This window comes from Ceratotherium simum, chromosome 30, assembly GCF_057802395.1.
Source record: "Ceratotherium simum simum isolate JZ-2026a chromosome 30, ASM5780239v1, whole genome shotgun sequence".
Taxonomy (NCBI): Eukaryota; Metazoa; Chordata; class Mammalia; order Perissodactyla; family Rhinocerotidae; genus Ceratotherium; species Ceratotherium simum.
The window spans coordinates 14,605,166-14,632,116 of NC_141929.1; the positions used below are offsets into that span (position 1 = coordinate 14,605,166).

Below are 26,951 nucleotides of genomic sequence, written 5' to 3' on the forward strand. Positions count from 1 at the left end.
CAAGGCCATTGGGACACAGAGAGGATGTCCAACCAGCCCAGGGGCTGGAGTTCGGGGGCCCCACTCCCACCCTCCGAGTGGAGGCGCAGCCTGGGAAAGCCGTGTGCAGGAGAGGAAACGCTCCTGGGTCCTGAGGGAAATCATGCATCCTCCTCAATGCCAAGACCCCCCACCAGCTGTTTGTCTTCAAGAACTCCGGATGCCTTTGTCCTTCTAGAAACGGCAGCCGCTCCTGGACCCTGAACTAAACACACTACTGCAGAAATAATGGCTTTTAACTTATTCACCAGAAGAATCTCTTTCGTTTCTTTCTCAGTGCTCCATCTTGGGGGTTGAGAGGAGCAACTTATTGTTTGCGTAACACCCGAAGGAGAGGGTTAAGAAATCATTTATTGTGTTTCTTATCAGGCCTGTGGCTTCATGTCAGCAGTCTGCATGTACCATTTTTATGCTCCTTTTTAAAGCCATCAGCAGAAAATAAGGAAATGAAATGGAAGCAGGCGTGCAGGCTGACACTCCTGAGGGCTGGTCCCTAGCAGATCTTTGCTGAAGGGCCTCAGCCCCGTCTGACCACGGGAAGGACAAGGAAGCACGCGTCTTCAAGGCCTCCTCCATGTCTGACGTTGTGCTGTATGCACCCGGAGAGCCCAGACTGGGTTGCCTGGCATGCTGGCTTAGCAGGCAGCAGGTCCACAGAGCTGGCGTGGCCCAGAGGAAGCCAGGCCAGGTGGCTGTCGGCTATCACACGTAATGCCAGGTGCTGGTGCTACTTTTGGTGGCTGGCTGGATAAATGAAGCAAAGGACTGAGAGGGACAACATGTGTGAGGGGACCCAGTCACAAGGTTCCTTCTGTCCCAGCCCACTGCGTTCTTTGTGCTAGTGCCAAGGGCTAGGAGACCTCTGTGGCTGTGTGGGGTGGGAGTGAGGCATGGGCTGGAGGCCAGGCCTGATGCCCACTGAGACCCCAGTGTGGTCCATGAGGGGTGTGAGTCCCGGAACAGTGCGCGACTGCCATGATGGATGTATTGAGCCCCCAGTAGGATGAGGAGGGAGGACCCTCTGAGAAGCTGGGCCCCAGGTGGTCCCGGCCTGCAGGTTGTACAGGTCCCCTGATGGCACCTGGCTCTGCACTCTCTCACAGAAGGGTTAAAGTGGTGACTGTGGAATTAACAGAGTGCAGGGGTCCGCAGCCCAGCTCCACCAAGCCGGGCGGGCACGTGGCTTCCTCTCATTTCGCTTCTGCAAAATGAGGATTCCCATCAGCCCAGGATGCCCAGGAGACACTGCAAAGCAAGCAAGGCCTCACTGCCCTAGAGGCTGTAAATGGGAACATGGAACATGGTGGTGGCTGGGCCACCAGCTCCCCGGAGCCTTGGTGGGTGGGTGGGGTCCTAGGGACGGGGAGAATGCCCACGCTGCTCACACTTCTGTTTGATGCAGTCTGGGGATGCTGCTTACTCCCCTGAGCAACCTCTCCCCAAGACCCTGATGGCGCATGTGAGGCTGATGGAGGATGGAAAAACCCATTGTAGCCCAGTTCTCCAGAGAGGAAATGAGCTACAAATTCCTTTTTCAAAGGCCTCTTTCTCTACTGGTTCCCTGAGAGTCTTCCAGGCAAGGAGGGCTTATCAAGAAAGCTGACATCTCCGCAATTTGGAAAACCACATAAAGTTAACCGTCACTCACGTGGGAGAAGTCCATCATTTTCCTGGTGGGGGGGTTCTCTCGCACCACATCTAATCTCTACTTTGACCCCCGACTGACTGTCCAACTTTTTTTTTTTTTTTTGTGAGGAGGACTAGCCCTGAGCTAACATCCGATGCCAATCCTCCCCTTTTTTCTTGAGGAAGACTGGCCCTGGGCTAACATCCGTGCCCATCTTCCTCTACTTTATATGGGACGCCGCCACAGCATGGCTCAACAAGTGGTGCATGGGTGTGCGCCCGAGATCCGAACCCGCGAACCCCGGGCCGCCACAGTGGAGCGTGCGCACTTAACCGCTGCGCCACCGGACGGCCCCTGACTGTCCAACTTGATGTGAAGAAAAACCATAGAAATTTTTCTCTTTCAGCCAATGAGGCTAAGAATCCATTTCTGTCCCTCTGTAGCTGGTTCTCAGGCGATTTTGCTCCTCAAAGGACATCTGGTAATGTTTGGAGACATTTTTGATTGTCCCAACTGGGTGGGTGGGGGTGCTACTGGCATCTAGTGGGTCGGGGCCAGAGATGCTGCTCAACATCCTACGTGCACAGGACAGCCTCCACCACAAAGAATTATCTAGCCCCAAATGCCAATAGTGCAGAGGCTGAGAAACCCTGCTCTATAACAGCTCAGAAATGCAAGAGGACAGTGACATGCTCCCACCACCACAGAGACACCTCTTGGTGGTCTAGACCACCAGTTGCCCCTTCCTCCTGATAGGTAGGGACTCTGTGGTCCTGCTCTTTGTCCTTCTGGCCAGGCAGGCCTGTCCTCTCCTGCGACTCAGTACTTCAGCCTGCCCCCGTTCCCCACGGTGCCCCCAACTCCACCCTCAGCCCTCGAGCTAGGCACTGTGGCTTCCCTCCTCCAGGGAAGGCAGGCAGCCCTGGATGAAGAGGTCTGGGCCTGCTCCCTCCACTGCCTTGTCTCCCACTCCTTCAGCTCACTCCTGCCACACCCCCCAGGAGACCCTCTTGAGGCCTCAACTCTCTCACTGCCTCCTACCATCCCCTTCTTTCCTGTGCTTCTTCCAACCTCTCGGGCTCTTCTTCTGGGCCTCCTCTCCTGGTTTCTCCTTCTTTCCCCAACCATGACACACTGGAGCTCCCAAGGGCTTGGCCTCAGGCCCCTTCTCTTTCCTCTTGGCCACTCTTACACTGACTGTTCTCATTCCTTAAGAATGAAAGCTCCACAAGGCCAGAACCACCTAGAATGATACCTTGCACAGACTCAGTATTCAGTAAATATCTGTTGAATGAATGAGTGAATGACTATCCCATCAATTTCCAGATTTGTATTTCAGGCCCAGGTCCTTCTTTTGAGAGATAGGTACAGCAAACTGCTTCTTCAACATCTCTCCTTTGATGTCCCCAGAGCAATTTAAAGTCAAACATGGGAACCTCCTCCCTCTCTGCTCCTCTTCCAGGGCTCCCATCTCAGGGACTGCCACCACCAGCCACCCTGCCCCTCACACCAGAGTGCTGGATGTCACTCCCAACTCCTCCTCTCCTCACTCCCTCATGCAGTCAACCACCCATCAATTATACCTCCTATGAATTCTTGAATGCCGCTGCTTCTTCCCATCCCCCTACCCTGTTGCCAGCATCTCTCACTTGGACCACGGCTGCCAACTGGTCTCCCATACACCCATCCTCCTTGCCTCCCTCCACCCATCCTCCCCTGCAGCACAGTAATCTTTAAAAACAGAGATCTGGTCACACCATTCCCCTGCTTGAGCCCTTTCAGTGGCTTCCCGCTGACCTCTGGGTAAGGTCCCCAATCCTTACTGTGGCCCACCAGGCTGAGCCCCTCTCCCCCTTGCCTTCTGGTGTACAGCTAAATGCACTGTCCAAGCTTTTTCCTTCCTTGAAGCCTCTGTACAGGCTGGACCCTCTGCTGGGAATCCTCCTTCAACTCCCGGACCTCCCAGATGACCTCAGGAGCCTCCCTGACTCCCGGGGACCACATTGGTCTAGTCTGTTCCCCGAGTACCCTGGACGGCTTTAATCACCCCCATCACTCCAGAGTTCTGATTTCATTGGTCAAGGGGGAAGTCTAGATATCTTCTTCTTTTTTCATCCTCCTTGGTGACCTAACACGCAGCCAGGGCTGAGAGCCACTGCTGTAGAGCATCTGGGGCCACACGGACTACTCTGGAAAACTCTTCTGCCTGGCTTGGTTGGGGAGCCTGCAGAAATTTGTGTCCCATCTAGATTTTGGTGGCCTGAAGGTCACTCTTCTGGTGACCCTGCTCCTTGGAGCTGAATAGGAGGCAAAGGGCCACACCTGGCCATGCTGCTGGTGATGACAGTTCTAGAGGCCTCAAGTGACTGGGGCTGGTGCCCTGGGACTATCCAGGGCTAGGCTCACACGACTCAGAAACCCAGCTCTGCCAGAGCCACTGCTACCAACCATGGCCAAACCCCTCGCTGGCAGCTGTGCACCTGAGCACAGTCCTGTTTCCTGTTCCATCTGGCTCACCTACTTTCCTCCCCAAAGACTCCCACAAGGGCGCTTAATGAGAAGATATTTAACCTCAAAGGAAAACAGTGTCTGAATGTGCGAAAAACTAATTCACTTGTTCGAAAAATGGTGACACTGACCTGCCTCATGTCAGCAGCACCAGCAACCTGGTGTGAAGGAGGAACCTTCTTCAAGAAGGAACGCAAAGGTCAGGAAAAGGAGGAGAAGAGGGAAAGACAAAACGGTTGCTTCGACACCTTGCACAGTGTGAAAATGAAAAAGCGCTGCTGTGAGAGGAAGAGAAGGGACACGGAGGCTGACCTGATGATGAAAGCGCCTCTGACCTCCAGGAGCTTCCGTTCACTGCTGAACCTCTTGAGAAGGTTGATCATGAACTTATAAAAGTAGGAGTTCATGGTGGGAGTGGAAGGAGAACATTCTAAGCCTTTGGTACCTGTAGAGAAAGGGACAGAGCCAGGATTTATTCTGACTATGTGTCCATAGGGTCATGAGACCCCCACAGAATAGAAACAATTGTAAATGCCAAAAAGGTGGTGGTGGGGGGGTCTGTGTGTAACAAGATGAGGGAAAATCTTCAAACAAGGGCTATAGGTCGACAGCAAAAAAGCAAGGACTATACAAGTATGGGTATTTTTGATCTGCGGCTGGTAGAACTCGAGGATGGTGGAACCTGCAGCTGGCAGAACTCGCGGATATGGAGGCCCGATTGTATGTACAAGCAAATATAACTTTGCTTAATGCAAAAATACCCATTTACCCGTCCACCTCTCCAGCCAGCCCCCAATCACTTAGTGAACACCTCCTATGTGTAAGACCCTCTGCTAGGTGCAATGAAATTTAAAAAAGAGCAAAATGTTTACTTATTATCCCAATCAAAAAAACACATTTGGGCTTTATTTTGGCCAGTTAAGCACAAATGAAAAGTCAAAGAGAAAAAATGGTAAGACAGGCACACAAGCTCAACGGTCAACAAAACCGACAAACCCACGAGGCAGAAGCTAAACTCCTTTCCCAGCGTGACTTCAGAAAAAAGAACTTATGCGCACTAGATTAAAGACAGCACACGCTGACAGAATGTTACAAAGTGTTTTAAACCTTACTCAATGTTTTGAAATCAGACATTCTTCCTCATCTTCAGGCGAAGATGCTCTTTTAGAGCAGTTCTCTGAAGATGTTCAAAGTCCCCAGCTGGCTAAACCAGAAGCACATTCAAGGTTTCCCTCTGATATGAGTCCCAGCTGGAAATACACTGAGGGCCAGATACAGCCCCCCTCCCAACCCCACCCTGCCACATGGTCCCCTCCATAAGGCATCCAGCATGGAGGGGATCGGGCAGGGCTGCAGAATGCTTAGGCGATCCTGATGTAGTGTATTCATACACCCCTTGGGTCTCCCCACTCTTTCCTTTCTAAGGCATGCTGATCTCACCAGCACCGCTGGAAAGAGGTGTTAGTGATGGCAGGAATCCCCACTCCACCTGCCCTATGTATTAACACGCCTTTTTTTTGTTTTTTAAAATAACAGCTTAATTGAGATACAATTCACATGCCATAAAGCTCACCCTTTTTTTTTTTTTTTTTAAAGATTTTATTTATTCAGCTTTTTCCCCCCAAAGCCCCAGTAGATAGTTGTATGTCATAGGTTCATATCCTTCTAGTTGCTGTACGCGGGACTCGGCCTCGCGTTGGATGGAGAAGTGGTGCCTCCGGGCGCTCCCGGGATCCGAACCCGGGCCGCCAGCATCAGAGCGCGCGCACTTAACCGCCAAGCCACAGAGCCGGCCCAGTTCACCCTTTTAAAGTGTACAATTTTCACTAAGCAGAAAGTTGTGCATAAATCACTACTAATTCCAGAACATTTTCATCACCCCAAAAAGAAACTCCATATCCATTAGCTGTCACTCCCTAGTCTCCCCTCCACCAGCCCCAGGCAACCATTAATCTACTTTCTGTCTCTAAGGACTTGCCTATTCGGGATACTTCATATAAATGGAATCATACAGTATGTGGCTTCCTTCACTTAGCATATTTTCAAGGCTTATCCATGTTGTAGTATGTATTAGTTTTGTATTCATTTTTATGATAGAATAATATTCCATTGTATGGAGATATCATATTTCATCCATTCGTCAGTTGGTGGACATTTGGTTGTTTCCATTTTTTGGCTAAGAATAACGCTGCTATGACCATTCACGTATAAGTTTTTGTATGAACATGTTTTCATTTCTCTTGGTTATATACTCAGGAGTGGAATTTCTGGATCATATGGTAACTCTGATGTTTAACTTTTGAGGAACTGCCAGACTGTTTTCCACATTGGCTGCACCATTTTACATTCCCACCAGCAATGTACAGGGTTTCCAGTTTCTTTACATCCTCGTAACACTTATTATCTGTCTTTTGGATCATAGGCATCCTAGTGGATGGAAGTGGTATCCTGTGGGTTTGATTTGTATTTCCCTTACGACTAATGATGTTGAGCATCTTTTCATGTGCTTATTGCCTATTTGTGTATCTTCTTTGGAGAAATGTCTAATCAAATCCTTTGCCCATTTTAAAATTGGGTTATCTGTCTTCTCACTGAGTTGTCAGAGTTCTTTATATATGGGATACACGTCTCTTATCAGATATATGATTTGCAAATACTTTCTCCCACTCTGTGGGTTGTCTTTTCACTTTCTTGGTGGTGTCCTTTGAAGCAAAAAATTTTTAATTTTGATAAAGTCCAATTTATCTATTTTTTCTTTGGTTGCTTGTGCTTCTGGTGTCATATCTAAGAAACTATTACCTAATCCAAGGTCGTAAAGATTTACTGATATGCTTCCTTCTAAGAGTTTTTTTTTTTTTTTAATCTCTTACATTTAGGTTTCTGATCCATTTTAATTTTTGTATTGGTGTGAGGAAGGAGTCCAAATTCTTTTGCATGTGAATGGATATCCCATTGTCCCAGTATAACATGATATCTTTTTTCTTTTTACTTTACAGATGCTTTATTTATTTATATTGTATTTTTTCCAGTTTTATTGAGATATAATTGACATATAACATTGTATAAGTTTTAAGGTGCAGAATGTGTTGATTTTGATGTTTATATATTGCAAAATGATTACTACCATGGCATTAGCTAACATCTCCATCCCCTCACATAATTACCATTTCTTTTTTGTGGTGAGAACATTTAAGATCTACTCTCTTAGCAACTTTCAAGTATAATACTGTAGTATACACTACAGTATTATTAACTGTAATCACTGTGCTGTACTCAGAACTTATTCATCTTCTAACTGGAAGTTTGCACCCCTTGACAAACATCTCCCCAATGTGATATCTTAATAGCCAATGAACAGCTACCACTTACTGAGGACTTACTATATGCTATGCATGTCTAAACCCTTCACACATAGTATCTAATTTAATCTTCAAAATTATCCTTGAAAATATGTGCTATGACTATTCTTATTATATACATGGAGAAGCTGTGACTTAGGGTGAGGATCACCCAAAGTCACAGAGCTGGTGAGTGGTGGAGCCTCTGACCCCAGGCAGCTAGTCCTCAGAGCCCACATTCTCGGCAGCTCCGCCATGCTGCCCATCTCTTGAGCACTGGTGTTTGGGCAGGTTTGGCATTTGCAGGTTAGGAGGTGGTACCTTCCTAGGCAGGAGGGCAGAAGATAGCATAAAGACCAAAGCCAAGGTCCTGCCAAGACTGAGGACACAGGGACAGTGAGTGTCAAGAGCTGTGGGGAAAGCACCTGGCTGCAGCTCTCCGGGAGCTCAGGGAGGACACTGGGGGAAACAGAGGCATCTGGGGCTATCACGTTCGGGGCTGGCTGCACTCTGGCCCTGGAGCCCTTGGGAGTCATGATTTCCTACCCAGACCAGGAATAGAATGGCCACATACTTGCATGAAACAGGCAGGGTGTGGGGGGCTCCAGGAATCAAGCTTGGCTGTGTGGGGGGACATCAGCTCCCAGAAGCATCAGCCCACAGCACAAAACGAGAATGTGGGGAACCATCCAGAGTACTGCAAGCGAGCCTTACAGAGAAGCCCCCATGGTCTGACTTCCTTGGATGCCAGTGGCCAGGAAGCAGTAAAACTCTCCTTCCAGGAGTTCTTTTTGCTGACCTTAGCCTTCCCTTATGTCCGTGCATGGTCCTTATGGGAGAAATGCCTGGACACTGGAAAAGGTGTTTTTCTGTTTTGTTTCCCAGTTGTGAATTACTCTGAGGATTCCTACTAGGAGCCACATCTTCAAACTACCGTCCTCTGGCCTGAGAACCTCCTAGCAGTTCCTGTGAAACATACACGAGACGAGCCTTGAGGGAGAAGCCCAGTTCAAGGGCAGGCCTCACTGAACTTCTTGTTTGCAGTGTGTTGTTCTGGGTCCCTGCCTGACCAGCCTGGCCTGGGAGGTCCTGGGTGACTCTGGAATGGCAAACAGTATCTCCTCTCTGGTCCACAGGGGCTGTTTGCAGAATCAAGTGTCACATTCTTACAGATCGAGTTACCCCAGGCCCAGCTGAGGTTGATCGCTGAAGAGCTGGCTGCAGATACATCTGTTGAGGCTGGCTGCCTCTCAGCCCCTCCTCCTTGTCCCCACACTCAGGATATGAATTCAGCTGCCCCCATGGTGGCCTGGCTGGAGGTGCGTGTGGACTGGAACCCAGCTCACTTCAGCCTTCTCCTAGGTGCTTGTTTGTGATGGCTCCTGTGTCCCTGTTCCCATCTTGCTTCTATATGTGCACCCCCGTCCCACTCCATTTTCAAGCCTAGGGATGAGCAGGCTCCAAAGTATTCCAAAGGACAAAGGGACCAACACAGAGACTGACCATAAAGAAATCCTCCCCAACTGGGGCCGCAGTCTCCATCCCCAGGTGCTGGGTGTCTTGGACAAGGACAGTCTGGAATGTCTCTTAGTGGGGAGACTTCAGATCTGGGACAATTTCACAGTGCTCTGCTGGGAGCAGGGAGGCTGCGAGGAGGAGATGACCCCCCTCACCGCCACATTTGGGGAGGGAGTTAGATCTGCCCACCTCTCAGCTAACAGACTGGCTAACAATGGCAGAAGAGAAGGTCTGGGGCTGCTCTGGACACATCCCTGGGCTCCTTAGCCACAGCCCGCTCTGGGCCACACAGTCAACTCGGAATGTCCAGGCATGAATGGCAGCCCCTGGAGCTGAGACCCTTAGTAGGAGGAAGGAGGGGGGCAGAGTCACATCTGGGAGAAGCCATGGCAAGTAACTCATGTTCTCACAGTGCTTGGAAAGCTTCCGCAGCTCAGCCCTCCCAGTGCTCCAACATTTAGACTACAGAGAGCAGGAGGCTGGGTGCAACCTGAGTGGGGGCTGGGCGCCTTCCTGAGACTGAGACTGAGGCTGATGGGCGCTTGGGGGAGCTGCCCGGGACCTGGCCTGCTCTGGCCTGCAGCTGTCGTGGGGGTGCCTTTTGCTCTTCAGGCTCCCATCTGCCGAATGGATTCTGGTCAGGGCTGCTGCCCTTGGGAGGAGGAGCCTCTGCAGGACAAGGCTGGGAGCTTTGGGAAGCTCGCTGAGATCAGGGCCCAACCGTGTACAGGTCTGGGCAGGGCAGTGCTCTCACAGTGGGGGGAGGGCAACACTTGCGGGTGGGTTGGTCCAGGATGGGGTGCATCTCAGTGCTCACTGTGGACAGGGTGAGGGCCTACTTGATCTCTCCCAGCCTCAGTTTCCCACTGGCCCACCAGTCACTTTTCTGACTAACCAGCCCTTGAGGCCCAGTTGGCTTGAGACAGAACCTGAGAGAAGATGTTCTCAGGCTGCGGGCATGAGTAGAGAGAATGGGGTGGTGAGAGAACAAACTCACTCCAGGAGTGTTACTATAGGGAACGACCGGCCTCTCTCAACTGATCTAACTTCTGTCCAACTGCAGCCTGTTCCTCCCCCTGGAAGCTCACAGCGCCCCCATCGGCCTCTTCCACCCACCTCACCCGCACACTTGACAAGCATGGCTAGGAATCGGCCTCCTTTCTCAGCAGATCTGATGCGGGCAGAGCCAGGACAGGAGCCCAGCGTCCTGACTCAGGGCAGGCCCTCCAACACTGCGCTCTGAGGATTTGCCGGGATGACAGGGCTCGGAAGGGGCATTACTGACAGCACAGTCTTCTATCTGCAGTGTGCTCTAGCCAGGGCCCAGGAGGTAGGGAGGAGAGGAGAGAGGGCTGGGAACAGCCTGGCCATGCATCTCAGGAGAGAGGCACCCTTTGTGGGGCTGAGGATTCCCATCCCCCAATCCTGCTGAGGACCAGTCCCTCAGCCGAATGCCACTTGGCCACACATATCTGGCCTGGAGAAGCGGGCTCCAGCAGGAAGTGCACGTGACTGCTGGCTGGCTGGGGGGCAGACAGATGCTGTCGGGAGCACTTTGTATACAAAACCAGACCGGTGGGGTGGGCGGGCGGCCGGGGAGCCAGCCCTGCAGATGTTACTAAGTGAAACCTGATGTGGCGACATGAGAATCTGCAGAACGTCTCACAAACAACCTTTCCTGGGATGTTTTGGATTGAGTTTTGTGGCTATGACGTGAAGGAGCCTCACATGTCAGGATAAAAATAGCTCTGGCTTCAATACACAACGCGAGTTACAGTTCAACAAAACCAGATGCGAAAACATTAGCCGCCTAGCCCAGCCCTGGCAGGGTCCCTGCTCTGCTCTGCTCCCCGCCCTCCTGTCTACCTCCCCCCTGGGTCAGGGCCCAGGAGCCCAGCCAGCCCCTCAAGTGGACATCTGGATCCACTGCCCTGAGGAGGGGGTGTGGTCCAGAGGACTCAAATCAGATCCAGGTCCTGTCACTGACTGGTAGAGCACTCTTCAGGAAGTGAGACCTTCTCCAGAGCCGGTTCCTATCTGTGAACCTCACAGGGACAAGGAGCATAAAGCTGTGCTTGGCACGGAAGTGCTCTGAGGAGAGGGCTGCGTGATTAGGAGGTTGGTATGGAACCAAAGGGGATGGGGAGGAAGAGGCAGCTTCCCCACAGAATCAAGGGGCTGGGAGAGAGGGAGGCCAAGGCCCCTTGTGAAGCAGGGTGTCAGGGGGTGTGCAGTCTGCCAAATCGGAGGGCCCAAACCCCACGACTGTGTGGACAAAAGAGTGCTTAAGATGTTGCAGCAACAGCATCCTTGGGACCCGATCCAAAAGGCAGTCACTTTTCTGTGCGCCAGCCCAGCTGAGGTCTGGTAACCCTCTGTCCTGGGGAAGTCACCCAAATCCAGGAGGCTTTCTAGGTGCCTGGTCTGGAGCAAGAGATAAGCTACTGGGCCAGAGCAGGGCCTGGGAGGAACTTGAAGCTGATATGGTAGTGGAGGGGGCTGTACCAGGGAAGCTGTGCTGCTGCCACAGGGGCAGGGCCAGGGCCTCAGGCCAATCAAGAGCAATGGGCCTCGGTTGGAGGGGGCTAGGCTCTCCATCCGGCGACAAGCAAAGGCCTGGGCAGTGGTGCTAGGGGAGCCTCAGGTCCAGTGTTGGTGATGGGGTGATGGGCCCTGCTGCCCCCTCCTTCTGTTATTACAATGAACTCTAAAAGACAGGCACTGACCGTTCCTGGGTGCCTGATGCTGAGGACTCAGAGATGAGTACAACAGGCCCCTGCGGTCTGACGTGGTGCTTCTCAAACTGTGAGGAGCACACAAGTCACTTGGTGATTCCGACAAAACACGATTCCAAGTCTGGGGTGGGCCTGAGTGTCCCTGTTTCTGATGAGCTCCCAAGCGACGCTGAGGCTGCCACAAGCTGCACTTTGAGTAGCAAGGGTCTAAGAGGTCACAGCCTGGAAGGAAACAGATGTGAACCCAGCCCCTATACACAGTGTGGCCGGGAGGAAGAGAGGCCGGGGAAAGGAGGCTGGCCCGGGCTATCCTGGAAAGCTGCATAGTGGAGGGGCCACCTGAGCTGGCCTGCAGAGCGTGTGAGCTCTCGTGATAATAAGGACGGAAGCAAAGGCAGCACCTCACACATAGGGGGCATTTATCTCAGCTCCTTCCATACAAGGGCTTGCAGAGCTCCCAAGTACCCCATCACAGGGGAGGGAGAGCTGGCACTGAAGCAGGACACCTGCCCTAGGTCACAGGATAGGCGGGGCAGAGCTTGGCTATGAACCTAGATCTTTCCAACCCCAGCACCCACGCTCTTTTATGCTGCCTGAAAAGGGTGCATGGGAAGAAGGGCCTTTAAGGCTCCAAGGGCAACAGGCAAGGCTTTCTGGGGGCTGGGAAATGGTTGGGTATGGCTGGAGGAAGTGGAGGGCAGGGCAGGGAGGGAGGCAGCAGAAGGGCAAGAAATGAAGTGCTGAGGTGGCCTCAGGCCAGAATGCGGTTCCTGGAGTCATTGTGAAGAGGAGGGACATCCCCAAGAACCACCAGGCTGGGGCCACGGCCCAGCACCCAGAGGAGGAGCCTGGACTGCTGGCCCAGTCACCACTACTCCTCCCCTCGGGTCGTGGAAGCTTCCACTGCTGGGCAAGGGTGGGGTTCACCTGTGCTCCCATCCTCTGAATGTGGGGGTGAAGAGAGCAGGATCTCAGGCTAGGCTCCTGGGTCAGCACCAATGCCTGCTGCAATCCCCCATTCCAGGTGGGAATGACAACGGTGCTCTCCTCAGAGCTGTCGTGAGCAGCCGATGGGCTAATCCATGGTGAGGTTCAGTGAGCTGACACGTGGGAAGCACTTAGAATAGTGCCCAGTCCTAATAAGAGCTCAACATATTATAGTCACTGTGAATTACTGGGAAAAAATGCCTAGGGGTGGCTTTCTGGGTTTCTTCTAGAACTTTTTTCTGCATTTGGCCACACTGGCCTGGGCTACGAGGAATGAAACTGAACCAGACCATTTCATTTTTGCTATGTTTTTAGAGTTCAGGTCAAACTCCATCCACCCTGGACCAGAGAGCCCTGCAGGGCACACTGACACAAGCAGTTTTATCCCATCAAGAGTGGGGCCTGTAGGGCTGGCCTGGCGGTGTACAGGTTAAGCTCATGCGCTCTGCTTTGGCGGCCTGGGAGTTTGTGGGTTCGGATCCTGGTCGCGGGACCTAGACACTGCTTGTGGGACCTAGACACTGCTCGTCAAGCCACACTGTGGCCGCATCCCACATACAAAAAATAGAGGAAGACTGGCACAGATGTTAGCTCAGAGCGAATCTTCCTCAAGCAAAAAGAGGAAGATTGGCAACAGATGTTAGCTCAGGGCTAACCTTCCTTACCAAAAAAGAAAAAAAAAAAAACAAGTGGGCCCCATGGCCAGAAGAGTAGGTCAGGGAAGACTGGGTTTTAGGGGCAAACATCAGTCCTGGGGTGACCTTTGGCCCCAGACTGCCACACTGCTGCTGTGCTCAGCCAAGGTTCCTTCATCTCCTGCAACAGGGATGTGCAGGCCCCAGGAGGGCCAGGCACAGCTCTAATGAGGTACAGATCCCAGAGCCCTCCTGCTCCTGCCGAGCCTTCCACGCAGGTTCAGGGTCAGGCCCTGCAGGCGTGCTCACAGGGGCAGGCTCATCATCCCCTCTCCTCAGAGCCTGGCAGGGCCTTAGCCGATGACCCCGAGTGGAGACGGGCAGAAAAGGCATAGAAGTGGCCAAGTCACAGGAGACTCAAGTGGTTGTTTCCCTTTCATTTCACCAAATCACAAGCTAGGGAGGCAAGGAAACATGGTGCCCCTCTACTGGCTTCCCTCGGGGCTGCCTACCCAGGGAGCTCCCCTCCTGCTTGTCCCGGAGGTGGCCCTCTTCCCAGCCTGGGGTTCTGTGAAGGTCAGAAACAAGCAGGGGTAGGAAAAGTGAGACCATGCGCTCTGTACTGGAGGGAGTGATGTTTACTCTAGGCCAGGCGAGGGGAAAATCACATGTGGGTAACTCTGCCTTGCGGGCCCCAGGGACCACTGCTGTGGTGCATTTAAGCCAAGACAGCAGCTACCCAGTAGTGGGATGGGCCTCACTTCCCCACTGCTACATTCAATCTGCACCATTTGAGTTTACAGACCCAATGCACAGGCGGGGCCCTTTGGTTCCCTACAAACGTCACTGATTTCATCTTTGCTAGGCTCCCTACCTCCTTGGCTTTCCAGAAAGTCCCTTTACCGGGGGTGGGGTGGGGTGATCTATCCTAAAGGGACACAGCACTGCAGTCTGCAAGTTCTCTGAGCTGTGCCCTGGAGAGCCAGAGGAAAGCAGAATCCAAACAGGAAGAGGGTCTGGCCTTGCAGCCTCTGTCCACGTGCATGGCCAGATGGAAACAGACAGAACGACCTTCTTGTGTGCCTGAGAAGCAATGGGAGAAAGAGCAGCCTGCTGAAGAATGAGTGTACACTTCCTGCATGCTTTCTGACCTAAACAGCCACCCGCAATGTCCTTGGTGCCTGGCCTGTGCCCTCCCCAAGGCAGCTGAGGCAAGAGGGGGGACAGGGCCCAGCTCTGACTTCCCAGGCTCTTTCAGTACTGGTTTAAGCTTGACCTTGACCTTTTAAAATCACGAACCCATTTGAAAAATCTGGTGCCAGCTGTGGACGGATACACATGCCTGTGTGGTTCCCACACTCTTTGTAGTGCACATGTGGGTCTCAGGCCAAGAGCACATGGCCCTCAGTGCTGTGTATCCTTGAAACGAGAAGTGCTATTGGCTGCAGGCACTTCCTTGGTGTTCTTTACAGGATGGAATTTCTTCTCATCTGGCATACTTGGTTGTTTTCCATGAATTCAGGGTGAGTCCCTGGCTGACATGAGCCAGTCGGACAGCCTTGGTGAGCTGGGGCAAGTCTTCACCACCTCAGCCTCGTTAGTGGCCCACCCATCTTGGCAGGGCGAAGAGCTGGGGTTCAGAGTGCTTTGCCATCCAAGCTCCCCTCAGCCCCTGCTCCCAAGCAGCTGGAAGGGCTTGCTGCTGCAGGGCTTCCCTGGGGACTCCCTGGGCGAGACCTTGCAGCCCTAGTCACACACCACCCTCTCCAGCAGACCTCAGCGCCCAGAGCCATTCTCTGGCTCATCCTTCCACTAGTGAGTATTTCAGTCATCAACTTCTCTGTGCCGGAGAGGAAGAGACACCTTACAGATGGAGGGACACGTCACAGAGAGTCTTGGGAGATCCAGGTGTCCTTCCCCTGCCCGAGGCTGCACTGCCTCAGCTTTCTGCTTCTCCCACTCTGAGGAGGAGAGAAGATGCTTCCAGGGGAGGGACATCTGAAGGCTGGTCTCTGCCCTGCAGAATGGTTGGTTCTGCCCCTCTTCCAGTCAGTTCTTGCCACCTTCCCCCTCCCCTCACATCAAGGCCCCCCATGCCCACATTGGGGCTTGGTCCCCACACTTAACCTCTGGCATTCCTGCCATCTGTCCTGGGGACTTCATGTTGACCTCCAAGTGCTGACCTGGGGACACAGGACGGAGAATGGACTCCCGGGCTGTGGAACAGAGGGTGGGAACCTCAGCAGGGTCCCAGGGTCAGGATATGGGAGCCTCTCGACCATGGCCTCTGACTGCCCAGAGGAAACTGGGCTTGTTGGCAAGGAAACCAGTGCATCCTGGGGAGACAAGAGAAGGAAGATGGGCGGCCGCTAGAGCCCCTTACTCCTTCTTTGCTTCAGTAAGAAACAGCTGGAAACTTGAGACCAGCTGCAGGCAGGGCATGTGTAGTGGCAGTGGCCTAAAGCCTGGGTCCTATGTGACACTCCGCTGCAGGGGCTGGCAGTCCTTGACTTCAAGTGTCACTGGGGAGACGTCGTCAATGCATAGGCCGTCTGTGGCTCGAGCTGGCAGCCCTGGGGTGCAGTCAGGCCTGCAGGCCTCTGGCGGCTCTACCAAGCAGGCGTTCTCAGGGCCAGGTACCAGAACACCTTCTGGGACCTGCGTGCTGCGGCTGTAGGAAGGAAGCTGCTGCTGAAAGGCCCCAAATCTATTTGAAGCCTGGCTTCTGCATCAAAGGAGGAGCTGGCTAGGATCTTGTGTCTGGATGTCAAGAGCCGCTCATGGGGCAGAGACACCTCAGGCAAACACCCAAGATTCACTGGGTACTTTCCGACCAACTTGCATCTCTGGGCATTTTCCAGGATTGTGTCACTGGAGGGAACTGGCATCTGCCTGGGAGGGAGGAGCTGGGAGTCACACTGGCCCAGGGAGAAGAGCCACTTGCTTTCTGGAAGGACCATGAGGGGTGAGCACCAGGAACGCCACGGCCACCTTCACATCCAAAGACTGCCTGGAAACATCCTGCTTGAATTATCCCCTCTCCTGCGTAGGCTGCCTGCCATGTTGTTTGCTGTTTTTAGCTTCTCGGTGAGGAAGGAAATGGATGCCTAGTCTTCCACCTGTGAGACCCAAGACTCCAAAGCTCTTTGATTCCTGACTGGGGAGACGATGCCCCAGGGAAAGACGATCAGCTGACTCACATGGTTTTATATTTAGCCAATGGCTCAAAAGTATGAAAGGTGCAGGAAGATGAGGATAAAGGGATGTGGGAGGCTCTTATGAGGGTGGGGGGACTGCTGGAGCGTGAGCCAGGAGGCAGCAGGAGGATGAGGTCTACCTGCCTCTCCGAGAGTGCCGGATCTCTGGTAGGAAACTTACTGATTCCTCACACCCTGGCAGAGCTCCAGGGCTCAAGAGTGACAGCCCAAAGGACCACCCAGTCTAGGACGAGACTGAGCATGAGCTTTCCCAGGTCGCTGAGGCTGTAACCATAAGGGGAATACTTACCGGGAGTGTTCATCAGGCCGGCTCTGCCAGCAGGGGGCACCTGAAGCTCTGAGTGGCTGACCTGGAGGTCAGGGCCATCAAGGGGTCCTGGGTCATCCGTCTGGCCTGCAGGGGATGAAGCAATTTCTGCTAACACTTCCAGATCCTTCAAGATAACCTGGGGGAGAAAAGCGGACGATGAGGGACAAGGACCTCTGTAGAGAGCTGTGGTTGGAGACAGAGAGCCGCCTACCGGGGATGGGGAGGAGTCTACAGAGGGTGATGGGCTGGTGAGAGCCACCAAGACTGTGGCTATAACAGTGCTCAGAAAGTTCTACAAAGGATATGGATTGAAGAGAACGTAGCCAGGCAGTGGATGGGGGCAAGTGGAGGAAGGAAGCTGAAATCTGAGGCCTGGGAGTCAGCTTTCGCATGACTACTCTCTCTGGTCCCTTGAGCAGGGACCTGAGGGGTCCCCAGGAGACACAGGACGCAGGCACCAGGGTGTAGTCGGTGTGGTGTGCATCTCAGGGCTCCTGGGCTGGCCATGCCCAATGTCAACCTGTGTGAGGGCCCAAAAGTGCCCTTCAGGCCACACTGCTGGGTGTGCCGGCTACAGCCCAGCCCACCACCAGGCTATAGGACAGATCCTTCTGCAGAGGTGACACCAGGCCACACTCTACATTTGAGGTGTGACCCTGGGCTCTGAAATGGAGGACTTCCTAACTTATAGATTCACTGTTCAGTTCTTAGCTGCCTCCATGGCATTTATACACAGGTGTGAGTGGAGTGAGTCCCCCGTGATCCTGACCTCTGACTGTGAAGTTCTTCCAAGGAGGACTCAGAGTTGAGCTTGGAGAACAGCTGAGTGTGGGCTCAAGTCAGTACTGTGTGTCACAAGCTCCCACAGGGCAGCCCCCACAATCCAGAGAGCCCTCATACCCTTAGAGGCCACCTCCCCTCGCACAGCACCCATCTCTTCCTACTCCTCACCTGGTATCCACAGCGAGCAGGGTGGTGCCTCACGAGGTAGGGGGAGGGCACCCTGTGTGTGTGTGTGTGTGTGTGTGCGCGCGCGTGCGTGCACAACTCATTAACTCACCTGTCCCAGCTCCTCCAGCAGGACCCTCGCCTCACTGCAGGTAGAGCTGCCTGCTCCTTTCTAGGCCCCACTCATCTCTGTGTTCTGAAGAGGGACTGTGCCTGCTCCAGCCACACGTGTACCCCCAGGACTGTCCCAACAGGCATCAGTTGAAAGTATGGAGAAAGAATTACCATGGCAACTGAGAGCTTCGGTCCTGGACCAGTGGAAGTGATGTAGAGCATTGGTGGATTGGGGCCCTGGTGGGTGGGCCGTGTGACCATGACAGGCCAGGCGGGTGGAATATGATGACTATAGTCAAAATAAGGCTACTCCAGTACTCTTAGTGGGATGACGAAAATGTTCTGGAGTTAGTGGTGATGACTGCACAACCTTGTAGATATACTAAAAACCACTGAACTGTGTATTTTAAAATGGCAAATTTTATCTCAAAAAAAAAAAAAAAAAGATAAAGCTACTACTCTCTCCTCAAAGCTTGAAAGTGGTTCCTGTCTCAATGCAAGTAACACGCCAGCACCCCATCCTACCGTGCCGCAGTTGTCACTTCTCCTCCCGTTGTCTTCTCAGCCAGCCCTGGCCCCTCGGTCTTCTCCCAGCAGCATGGTATGCTTGGCACGCCATTTCCCTATGAGCCTGATGCTTCACTCCCCGTCCCGCTGTACCCTGGCGTCGTCCAGGTTGGTCACAGCACTCACACACAGATGCCACCTCCCATCTGTCCAACCACGTCCTTCCTTGTCTCTCTCCCACTCTCGGCACCGCCTGAGCCCCCACTGTGCTGGGTGCTGGTGCTGCAGGTGAGTCAGACCTGTCTCTGCCCACGGCCTGGTGGGCAGACCCATATTCGCCTGCCCTCTGTGCACAGGTATACGTGATTTTGGAATATTCTGACTGCTGGGCCCACAGGAAATGAATCCACACTGGCTGAAAATCGTGGCTGCTAAGCAGCCCAGACAGACCGCAGGAGCAAGGGCTGCCCCTGTGCCCAGGCCAAGGGCTGGGGGCCTGGGTAGGTCTAGGATCAGAGGCACAGAGGCCCAGGCCTCTGCTCCCATCGAGGGAGGAGCCCCAGAAGGCTCTCTACTTCAGCAACAGCAGAAAGAGGACCCAGAGGGAGGGGGTGGGCTGGAGGAAGAGACAGCAAAGCAGCAGTAGGGCAGTGTTGTGCTGCTGAGCAGCCCCTGAGCACCAGCCTTGCGGGACATGCACAGGCCATGCATTCTGGATACTCGATTTTCCAAGCAAGTCACTGTCTAAAGATCAGGGAGATAAAAGGAGACCAGGGAATCCGGGTGGGGGAGTAACCTGCCCAAATTAAACAGTGAGGCGAGCAGCAAGCCAACTGTGCCTCAAAAAGTTAAACAGCGTTACCATGGGTAGACTCCCAATCTTAGTGTTTACCCAAGGGGGCTGAAAACATGTCGACACAAAAACTTACACAGGAATGTTCACGGCATCATTGCTCATCATAACCAGAAAGTGGAAACAACCCTAAGATTCTGACACCGATTCTGATGTGTGTTTTTTCCCTACACCACCAAGCAATCTTCTGACACCAGCTGGGTGTCCTACAATTCAACTCAATTCTGACACTATCTACCTGGAGATAGCGTCAGATCCCACAGGTTGAGGGCTCAGTCCTACTAGACTGCACTCTCTCCCACTCCAGATGCCAATCCCAAATCCAGCTTGTCACCTGTGCTTCTGACCGACTGGCAGATTGGAGGTTCTCATGACCCCTCCTCGGGTTCAATTAATTTGCTAGAGTGGTTCACAGAACTCAGGAAACATTTTACTTACTAGACGACCTGTTTATTATAAAAGGATATAACTCAGGAACAGCCAGATGGAAGGGATGCGTAGGGTAAGGTATGTGGGAAGGGGTAGAGTTTCCATGCCCTCTCCAGAGGCGCCACACTCCCCAAATCTGCACGTGTTCACTGACCCAGAAGCTCTCTGAACCCCTTGTGGGTTTTTATAGAGGCTTCATTACATAGCATGATTGATTAAGTCATTGGCCACTGGCCATTGATTCAACCTCCAGCCCCTCTCCCCTCCCCAAAGGTTAGGGGGTGGGGTTGAAAGTGCCAACCCTCTAATCAAGTGGTTGGTTCTCCTGGCAACTAGCTCCCATCCTTAGGTGAGGTTCAAAAGTCACCTCATTAACCTAACAAAAGACACCTTTATCACTCTCATCTATCACTTAGGAAATTCCAAGGGTTTTAGGAGCTGGGCCAGAAATGGGGAAAGAAGACCAAATATATATTTCTTCTCATTTATCACCATATCACAAACCCAAATGTACATCAATTGATAAATGGATAAACAGAATGTGGCCTATCCATGCCATGGACTATTACTTGGCAACAACAAGGAACGACGTCTGGTACGTGCTACAACACGGACGAACCTTGAAAACAAAACTAAGTGAAAGGAGCCAGATGCAAAAGGTCACATACTGTATGACAATTCCATTTACGTGAAATGCGCAGAATAGGCAAATCTAGAGAGACAGAAAGCAGATTGTGGTTGCCAGGGGCTGTGGGGAGGGAGACTTGGGGAGTGACTGCTAATGAGTACAGGGTTTCTTTCTGGGGTGATGAAAATGCTCCGGAATTAGACAGTAGCGATGGTTGCACAACCTTGTGAAAATACTAAAACCCGCTAAATTGTATACTTTAAAAGGGTGAATTTTATGGTATGTGAATTGTATCTAAAAGAATCAAGTCAAAACCCCAAATCAGCACCTTAGGGTTACTTGTAGTACACTTAGTGGTACGTGTGGAGCAGTTTGCTCTTGCTCTGCTCAGGGCCTGAGCTGGAGGGGCCTCGTCTTGCTGACTCCCCATCATCTCATATCTGGTTCAGACTCACAGGAGAGTTGTGAGGGCTCAGGGTGGCAACCCGTGTCTCTTTACATCTCTTCACATCTGCCAGCCCCGCTGAACCCCTGTGCCAATCACTCTTCTGAGCCGCAGGCTACTCCTCTCAGATCTGGCTGTGCAGGTGAGCAGAGGCGCCCATCCTCCAGGCAGCACATCCTGGTGGTCAAACGCGGCAGGTGAGAAAAGCAGGAGACAGCTAGGGCCAGGCTGGCACCCAGCAGTCGGCTAGATCCCGACCCCACGAGGACTACATTGACACCAGGTTTTGGGAGGGTGCTTATTTCCCTGTCAGAAAAGATGCTTGGGAGCCAGCCCTGAGGGCCTAGTGGTTAAAGTTTGGCATGCTCTGCTTCAGTGGCCTGGGTTCGGTTCCCAGGCACGGAACCACACTACCCTGTCTGTCAGTAGCCATGCTGTGGTGGCGGCTCAAATAGAACTAGAAGGACTTACAACTAGAATATACAACTATGTACTGGGGCTTTGGGGAGGAAAAAACAAAAAATAGAGAGGAAGATTGGCAGCAAGTGTTAGCTCAGGGTGAATCTTTCCCAGCACACACACAAAAAAGATGCTTGGGAAGAACTACCAGTACCTGAGAGGCCTGGCCCATGAGATGTCCCCACCCTCTGAGTGGCCCCAGGGCCAGGTTGCAAGGGAGGAGGAGGCTGTCCTGGCTTCTAGCCAGAATTAATGCTCTCACTTGACGTCAGTCTCACCTTACACAGAGTCACTTGCTCAAGGTAACAGGGAGTCCACTTCAAACCCAGCTCTGGTCCCCAAATCGGAGCCAGATAAGCTATACCAGGCTTTGTGGTCAGACAGTCCTGACTTCCAGTCTCGACCCTGCCATTCAGCCACCTGACCCTGGACCATTTAATTTCACCCAGACAACCCCTTCCCCCTAGCATCTACTGAGCACCTGCTGTGGGCCGGGGCCTGTGCTGGTTGAAGGAGATGCAAGGCCAAGCAACATCGGCCCTGCCTCTGACAAGAATGACCTTGGGGGAGACAGGCGGTAAATAAACACTGATAATGCAGCAGACGTGCAACAGGAGCCAGCAACTCAGCCTGAGGGGGCCGGCAGTCTTCCGAAGGAACTGAGCACCAGTTTGCCAGGGAACCAGGGGGCAGAGGAGGGCCTGCAAAGCATTCTCTTAACTAGCATAAGCCTTTCACGGACAGAGAACCAGAACCATGTGGCACATTCCAGGAAACTAAGCTTTGGTCTAGCTCCGGAGTAGGGTCTGGGGCTGGGGTGGGGGCATGACTAGAAATCAGGCGGAAGCCATAGGTAGGGGCAGGTCATCAAGAGCTATGACCCAGACAAAGAGGTCTGAACTCGGTTTTGCAGGTGACAGGGTGCCTCAGTTTGCTCATGTGTCAATGGAGATTCACCCCTGCAAGGTTGTCGTGAAGATTATAGGAGATACTTTATGTACCACTTCTGTTAGGGGGCTTGGTACCACAGCCGAGCTTGGTCACTGGCCCTGGCTTAGGGACAGCAGTGCAGACAGAGGGTTTCAGATTTCATTTCTCCACCAAAGAGAATCTGCATCGCCCATCTCTGTACCACCTTCTCCTGTCCCACTGGAGAGCCAGCCAGCAAAGCTGCATATTTTACATTTTGAATCCTCTTATTTTAGAAAGTTTAACACCAAATGGCAAATGAATGCAAATTATACTTCAATTGCACAATTAAAGCCGGAAATGTTGTCTACAGGTTCCTTCAGTAATCCCAGCCACTCCTTTTGTGCTTACACATCAAAAGATTTGTCTCTGGTCCCCAGAGGCTGGCAAAAAGCTGACAGACAGCCCTGCCTGGGGCAACACCACATGTGCTTGTATGTGTACACACACACACACTCTCTCTCTCTCTCTCCACCCTCTTGGTCCTTAAAGTGGTAGTTGGAGAATAGCATTACCATCTCCTTCAGCCTCCTAGAGGCAAGGAGGGGAAGGGGCTGCCAAAACGGAGGGCAGGGAATGACTTGAGGAAGGGAATGGGGAGTTTATTGGGAGCCACTCCAGGGCTCTGGGGCTCCTGTGCTCATCAAATCCAGCCGCTGGCTCTCTCCCAGCTGACCAGCAAACCCTATTTAGCCCAGGGGCTGGATCTGAGGCTATGGAGCAACAGTCCTGACGTGGGCCTAGGTCAGGACACTGCCTCTGCCTGGGGAGTGAGGAGAGACCACAGGAGGCAATGTCAACAGGGGGCTTGGGACATAGCAACAGACCAGAGAAGCCGCCCTCCAGCTGGACCTGGCTTTGAGTCTCTGTACCAGGCCAGGGTTTTGGTGCTCCACCCCCTGGAGACCTCACAGCCTATGGCCTATGGCCACAAAGCTCTGGGACAAGGACATGGTGATTTCACAGCCTTGATGACGGGGCACCAGCTCAAGGCCTGGGCGAAAGGCCCTGAGACACACTGCTCGGCCTCTAGAAACACAGAGCTAGTCCCCTTTCCAACGAGCAGGCTGGCTGGGCCCATGCCTGCGCTGGCCAGCAGTCCTGGCTCCGAGAACGGGGAAAGGCTCAAAGAAAGTAGGAGGAAGCCACGCCAATTAGTATGCACTACACAGCTTTTTGCAAAATGAATATAAAACACTTGTGCTTTCTTTTTGTTTGAGAGAAAGAAGGGGAAAGAGAGGGAGGGAGGAAGGTTACACGAAAGCAATATTCTGCAGGAGCAGGAGTGCCTGCTGTTACCATGGCAACAGGCTGGGGGTAGGGAAGGCACATCAGCGGGTCCCTGGTCCTGGAGTGCGCGCTGGCCAACTCGGAGTGAAAGGTTGGTGGCAACTAGGTGTGGAAAAAATCTGACAAAGCAATTCTGAGGAGAAGGCCGCAGGGGTGAGTGGGAGGGGGCTTCACACCCTCTGAGGCTTGGGGAGCAAAGTCAAGGAAGCCAGAGGATTCCTGAGAAAGGCCTTGCTTCTAGGAGGTGACTTGACACTAGCAAAGGGCATATTTCAGTGTGGGAGGGGAGTCGTCATCTGGATGGGGCCACTGCAGGCGGTCACCCCCCTGCATTCCAGCAGGCCAAGAACAGTCTTTCTGGGAGGGCGGCTGCTTCCCTCCCTTCCTTTATTAGTCCATCCAGGCACTCCCTGTCCCAACACCTTGTCCACAGACCCACCCTGGAAAACCCCTTGTGGTAGGAGGCTCCCCTCTCTCACTCTCCCTGAGGTGCTACTGGCTGCTCCTTCACCATCCGGGGAACAGCTGGAGACCCAGAGCTTTGCAAGGCCAAGTCCTAGGCCGGGGCCCAGTCCTCGCATCCTACCAGGACTCCTGAACACGATGTCCCAGGGCAGGGCATTCGGCAGATGCTGAATACTTGCTGACCTACAGTGCCAGGCAGGAAATGGAAGATGGATGGTTCTGAATAGCTCCTGCCACGGGGATGGATGGAGAGGCCTCCCACTCCACTCTATCCACTTATCTCTAAGAAACTTTTCTCAAAAGTTTGGCTAGGCCACCAGTCAGCTGATTAGGTTCCAGATGTCAACTGGCTCAGCCTTCCAGCCCCGTGAGGAGGGAACCCTATGTGGACAGGAAATCCCCAAGCTGGGCTCTCTCCTGTCTTGGCCAGGAGGAAGGCGCAAGAGTGTTTCCAAGGGACACACTAGGTGCTGGCAGGAGAGGTGAATTCAGGCCAAAGGCCGTGGAGGCTTAGGGCTGGCTGAGGTCTGCGGGCCACTGCCAAGGGCTACCTGATGCTTCTGCCCAGAGCAGTGGGGCCGCAGGACCGGACCTGAGATCTGGGTCACGTCAGGCTGCTCCTTATTCTTGGGAAGTGGAGCTGACAGTAAGTGCAGAGGCACTGAGGCTGGGCATCCACAGAAAGCCTTGGAGCCTTCTGCTTTCTTCCACACAGAAGCCTGTCCCCTTCCTTCACAAGGGGTATAGCCCAGTGAGCCAAGCCTCGAGTCCCTGACCACATACAGAATGGCTCCTGCAGCTCGTGGAATAGCCCAGAGAACCGACTGTAGGAAGCCAGGCTGCTGTCCTCAGGAATATTCCTTGGGGGAACTGAGGGAAGGCCACAGGGCCTCCCATAGGCCCCAAGGCAGTCAACCTATGGAGCTCTGAGGGAAGGCACCCAGTACCAGCGGGCACTGGGGCTGGAGGCCCCCGCCCTGGACACAGAGTAAACCTGAGCTGCAGAAGGCAGCAATCAGGCCCCAGCCTGGGCAAGGGGTGGTAATCCTAGAGAAACTTTCGGCTACAATGGGATCAGGGTGGGCCAAGCCCAGCATCTCCTGGGGGCGGGTCCCCCAGCCCTGCCTTCTGCAACAAGCAAGGAAAGCACTGCCATATAGGACATTTAGATTTGGGAGGGGAAGAGAAGGACGGCTTAGACTTAGACCTGTTTTATTTCTCATGGAGAAAACCACCCTGATTAAAAACCTTTTATGGCTTAGTAAAGCAAAAGCAACTTAAAAAAAAAAGGATATTATCTGGGTTTGTGTTGCCTGACTCTGAACGCATGCCCTTAGGGATCAGGACTGTTTTTTCTTTTCTTCCTTCTTTTTTAATAAACGTGGAAAGCTTTCCCTAAGTGCCTAGTTCTATGCCATATATGCAAAAGGCCAGCACCTAATGCTTCCTGTTAAGTTTCACTAACAGGGACAGCAAAGTGCGGGTTCTGGCAGCTCAAAACGTTCTAGCGCCATCCCTCTGAGGAGAGAGAAGAGAAAGGCCAGCCTGCGGCAGGATGACTTGGAGACCAGTTCCTTGACATACCCCGCCCCCACCATTGGAGACCAGTTCCTTGACATCCCACCCCCCCGACCAGGGGCTACTTCCTGCTGATGCCAGTCACTGCTCATTTGCATCCCGCCAGGCCCCTGACCAGGACGGTGCACTCTCAGCGTTATAAATTCTCCCCATGAGCTAGGCAGGGAAGGGGGAAGGGGCCCGCTGCGCTGCGGGCAGCATGGGAGCAGTGCACACACCGTTATAGGTCGGTTACCAGGTCATGAGTTGAGGGGTTGGCTGTCTCCGGGGCACTGGTCTATGGCAACCAGGAGAGCAGCACAGGGCTCCCTGGTCTCCTGCCCACCGCCAGGTCTCTGCTTAGTCCCAGTGTACTTGCAAGCTACACTCAGCCCCAGGCCAGCTCCGCAGGGGAGGGCCCGGGAGGGCAGGGCAGGCAAGAGTGGATCAGCTCACCATTGCCCCACCTCCTATTTGTTCATTCGCATAAAACGTTTCTGAGCACCTCCTGGGACCCGGCCAGCCTTGACATGCAGGAGGTGGGTGGGGTGTATGACAAATAAGGCTTCATGGAGCATCTAAGCCGAGACCTTGACCAAGTCACTTCACTTCTCTGAGTCTCAGTTTCCTCTTTGGTAAAGAGGGGAACAGAACCTACCCTGGAAGGGTGGCTGTGGAGATGAACTAAGATCAGGCACGGTCGATGACGCCTAGCAGGGGGTCTGGCATGGAGCAGGTGAGCGTTAGGTGATAGCTCCTCCTGCCAGCAGTGGGGAGACAGGCCACCCTCGGCATCTCTGGGCTCACCAAAACTTTCCGCCCTGTCCGTGGGCCTTGTGAACTACCAACAGAGAGTGGTCGGGGAAATTCTGCAGATTCAGCTCTGGCCATCTCCAGGGGAGGAAAAATCAACACATATCTTGGAAGAAATTTTGACTTCTGAAGATGCCACAAACACTGAGTGGGGTGTGGGGTGAAAACAGGGAGCCCTGGCCTGGCCCCTCCTGAGGGCTATGGAGAGAGGGCATCAAGGCTGAGAGCCATGGGCATGGCCTGTAGTTTCCCAGTAGGATCTTACACTGGTCCATACCTGCGGTTCTCAACCAGAGATGTGTATCAGAATCACCTGGGAGCTTGTGGAAAATGCCAGCACCCAGGCAACAAGGCCTTACTGAGAGCACAATTCAGGAGATCCAGGTGACGCCCAAGCAGCTGGATTTTAAAAAGCTCCAGAGGATTCTGACGGCAGCGGCAGCGCTGGTTTGGATGGCTCTGTTGAGGGGCTTCTGTCCAGGGTGTTGGACTTTGGTCTTTCTAGGTAAGATTACCAATCACTTTCTCAGTTCAAGAAGACATAGGTTGGGTGGGCAGT

General features: G+C 53.1%; 1 protein-coding gene across 3 annotated transcripts in view; it reads right to left on the reverse strand.

The window, feature by feature from the left end:
* VAC14 (VAC14 component of PIKFYVE complex) overlaps positions 1 to 26,951 on the reverse strand; it is a 103,072-nt gene that overhangs the window by 36,882 nt on the left and 39,239 nt on the right. For all 3 annotated transcript variants that reach the window (XM_087419962.1, XM_004431816.3, XM_014788558.2), the window contains 2 exons: positions 16,895 to 17,051; positions 4,487 to 4,619 (listed from right to left, as the gene is read on the reverse strand). In XM_087419962.1, the coding sequence (XP_087276088.1) occupies positions 4,487 to 4,619; positions 16,895 to 17,051 (290 nt within the window). The remainder of the gene's footprint in view (positions 1 to 4,486; positions 4,620 to 16,894; positions 17,052 to 26,951) is intronic.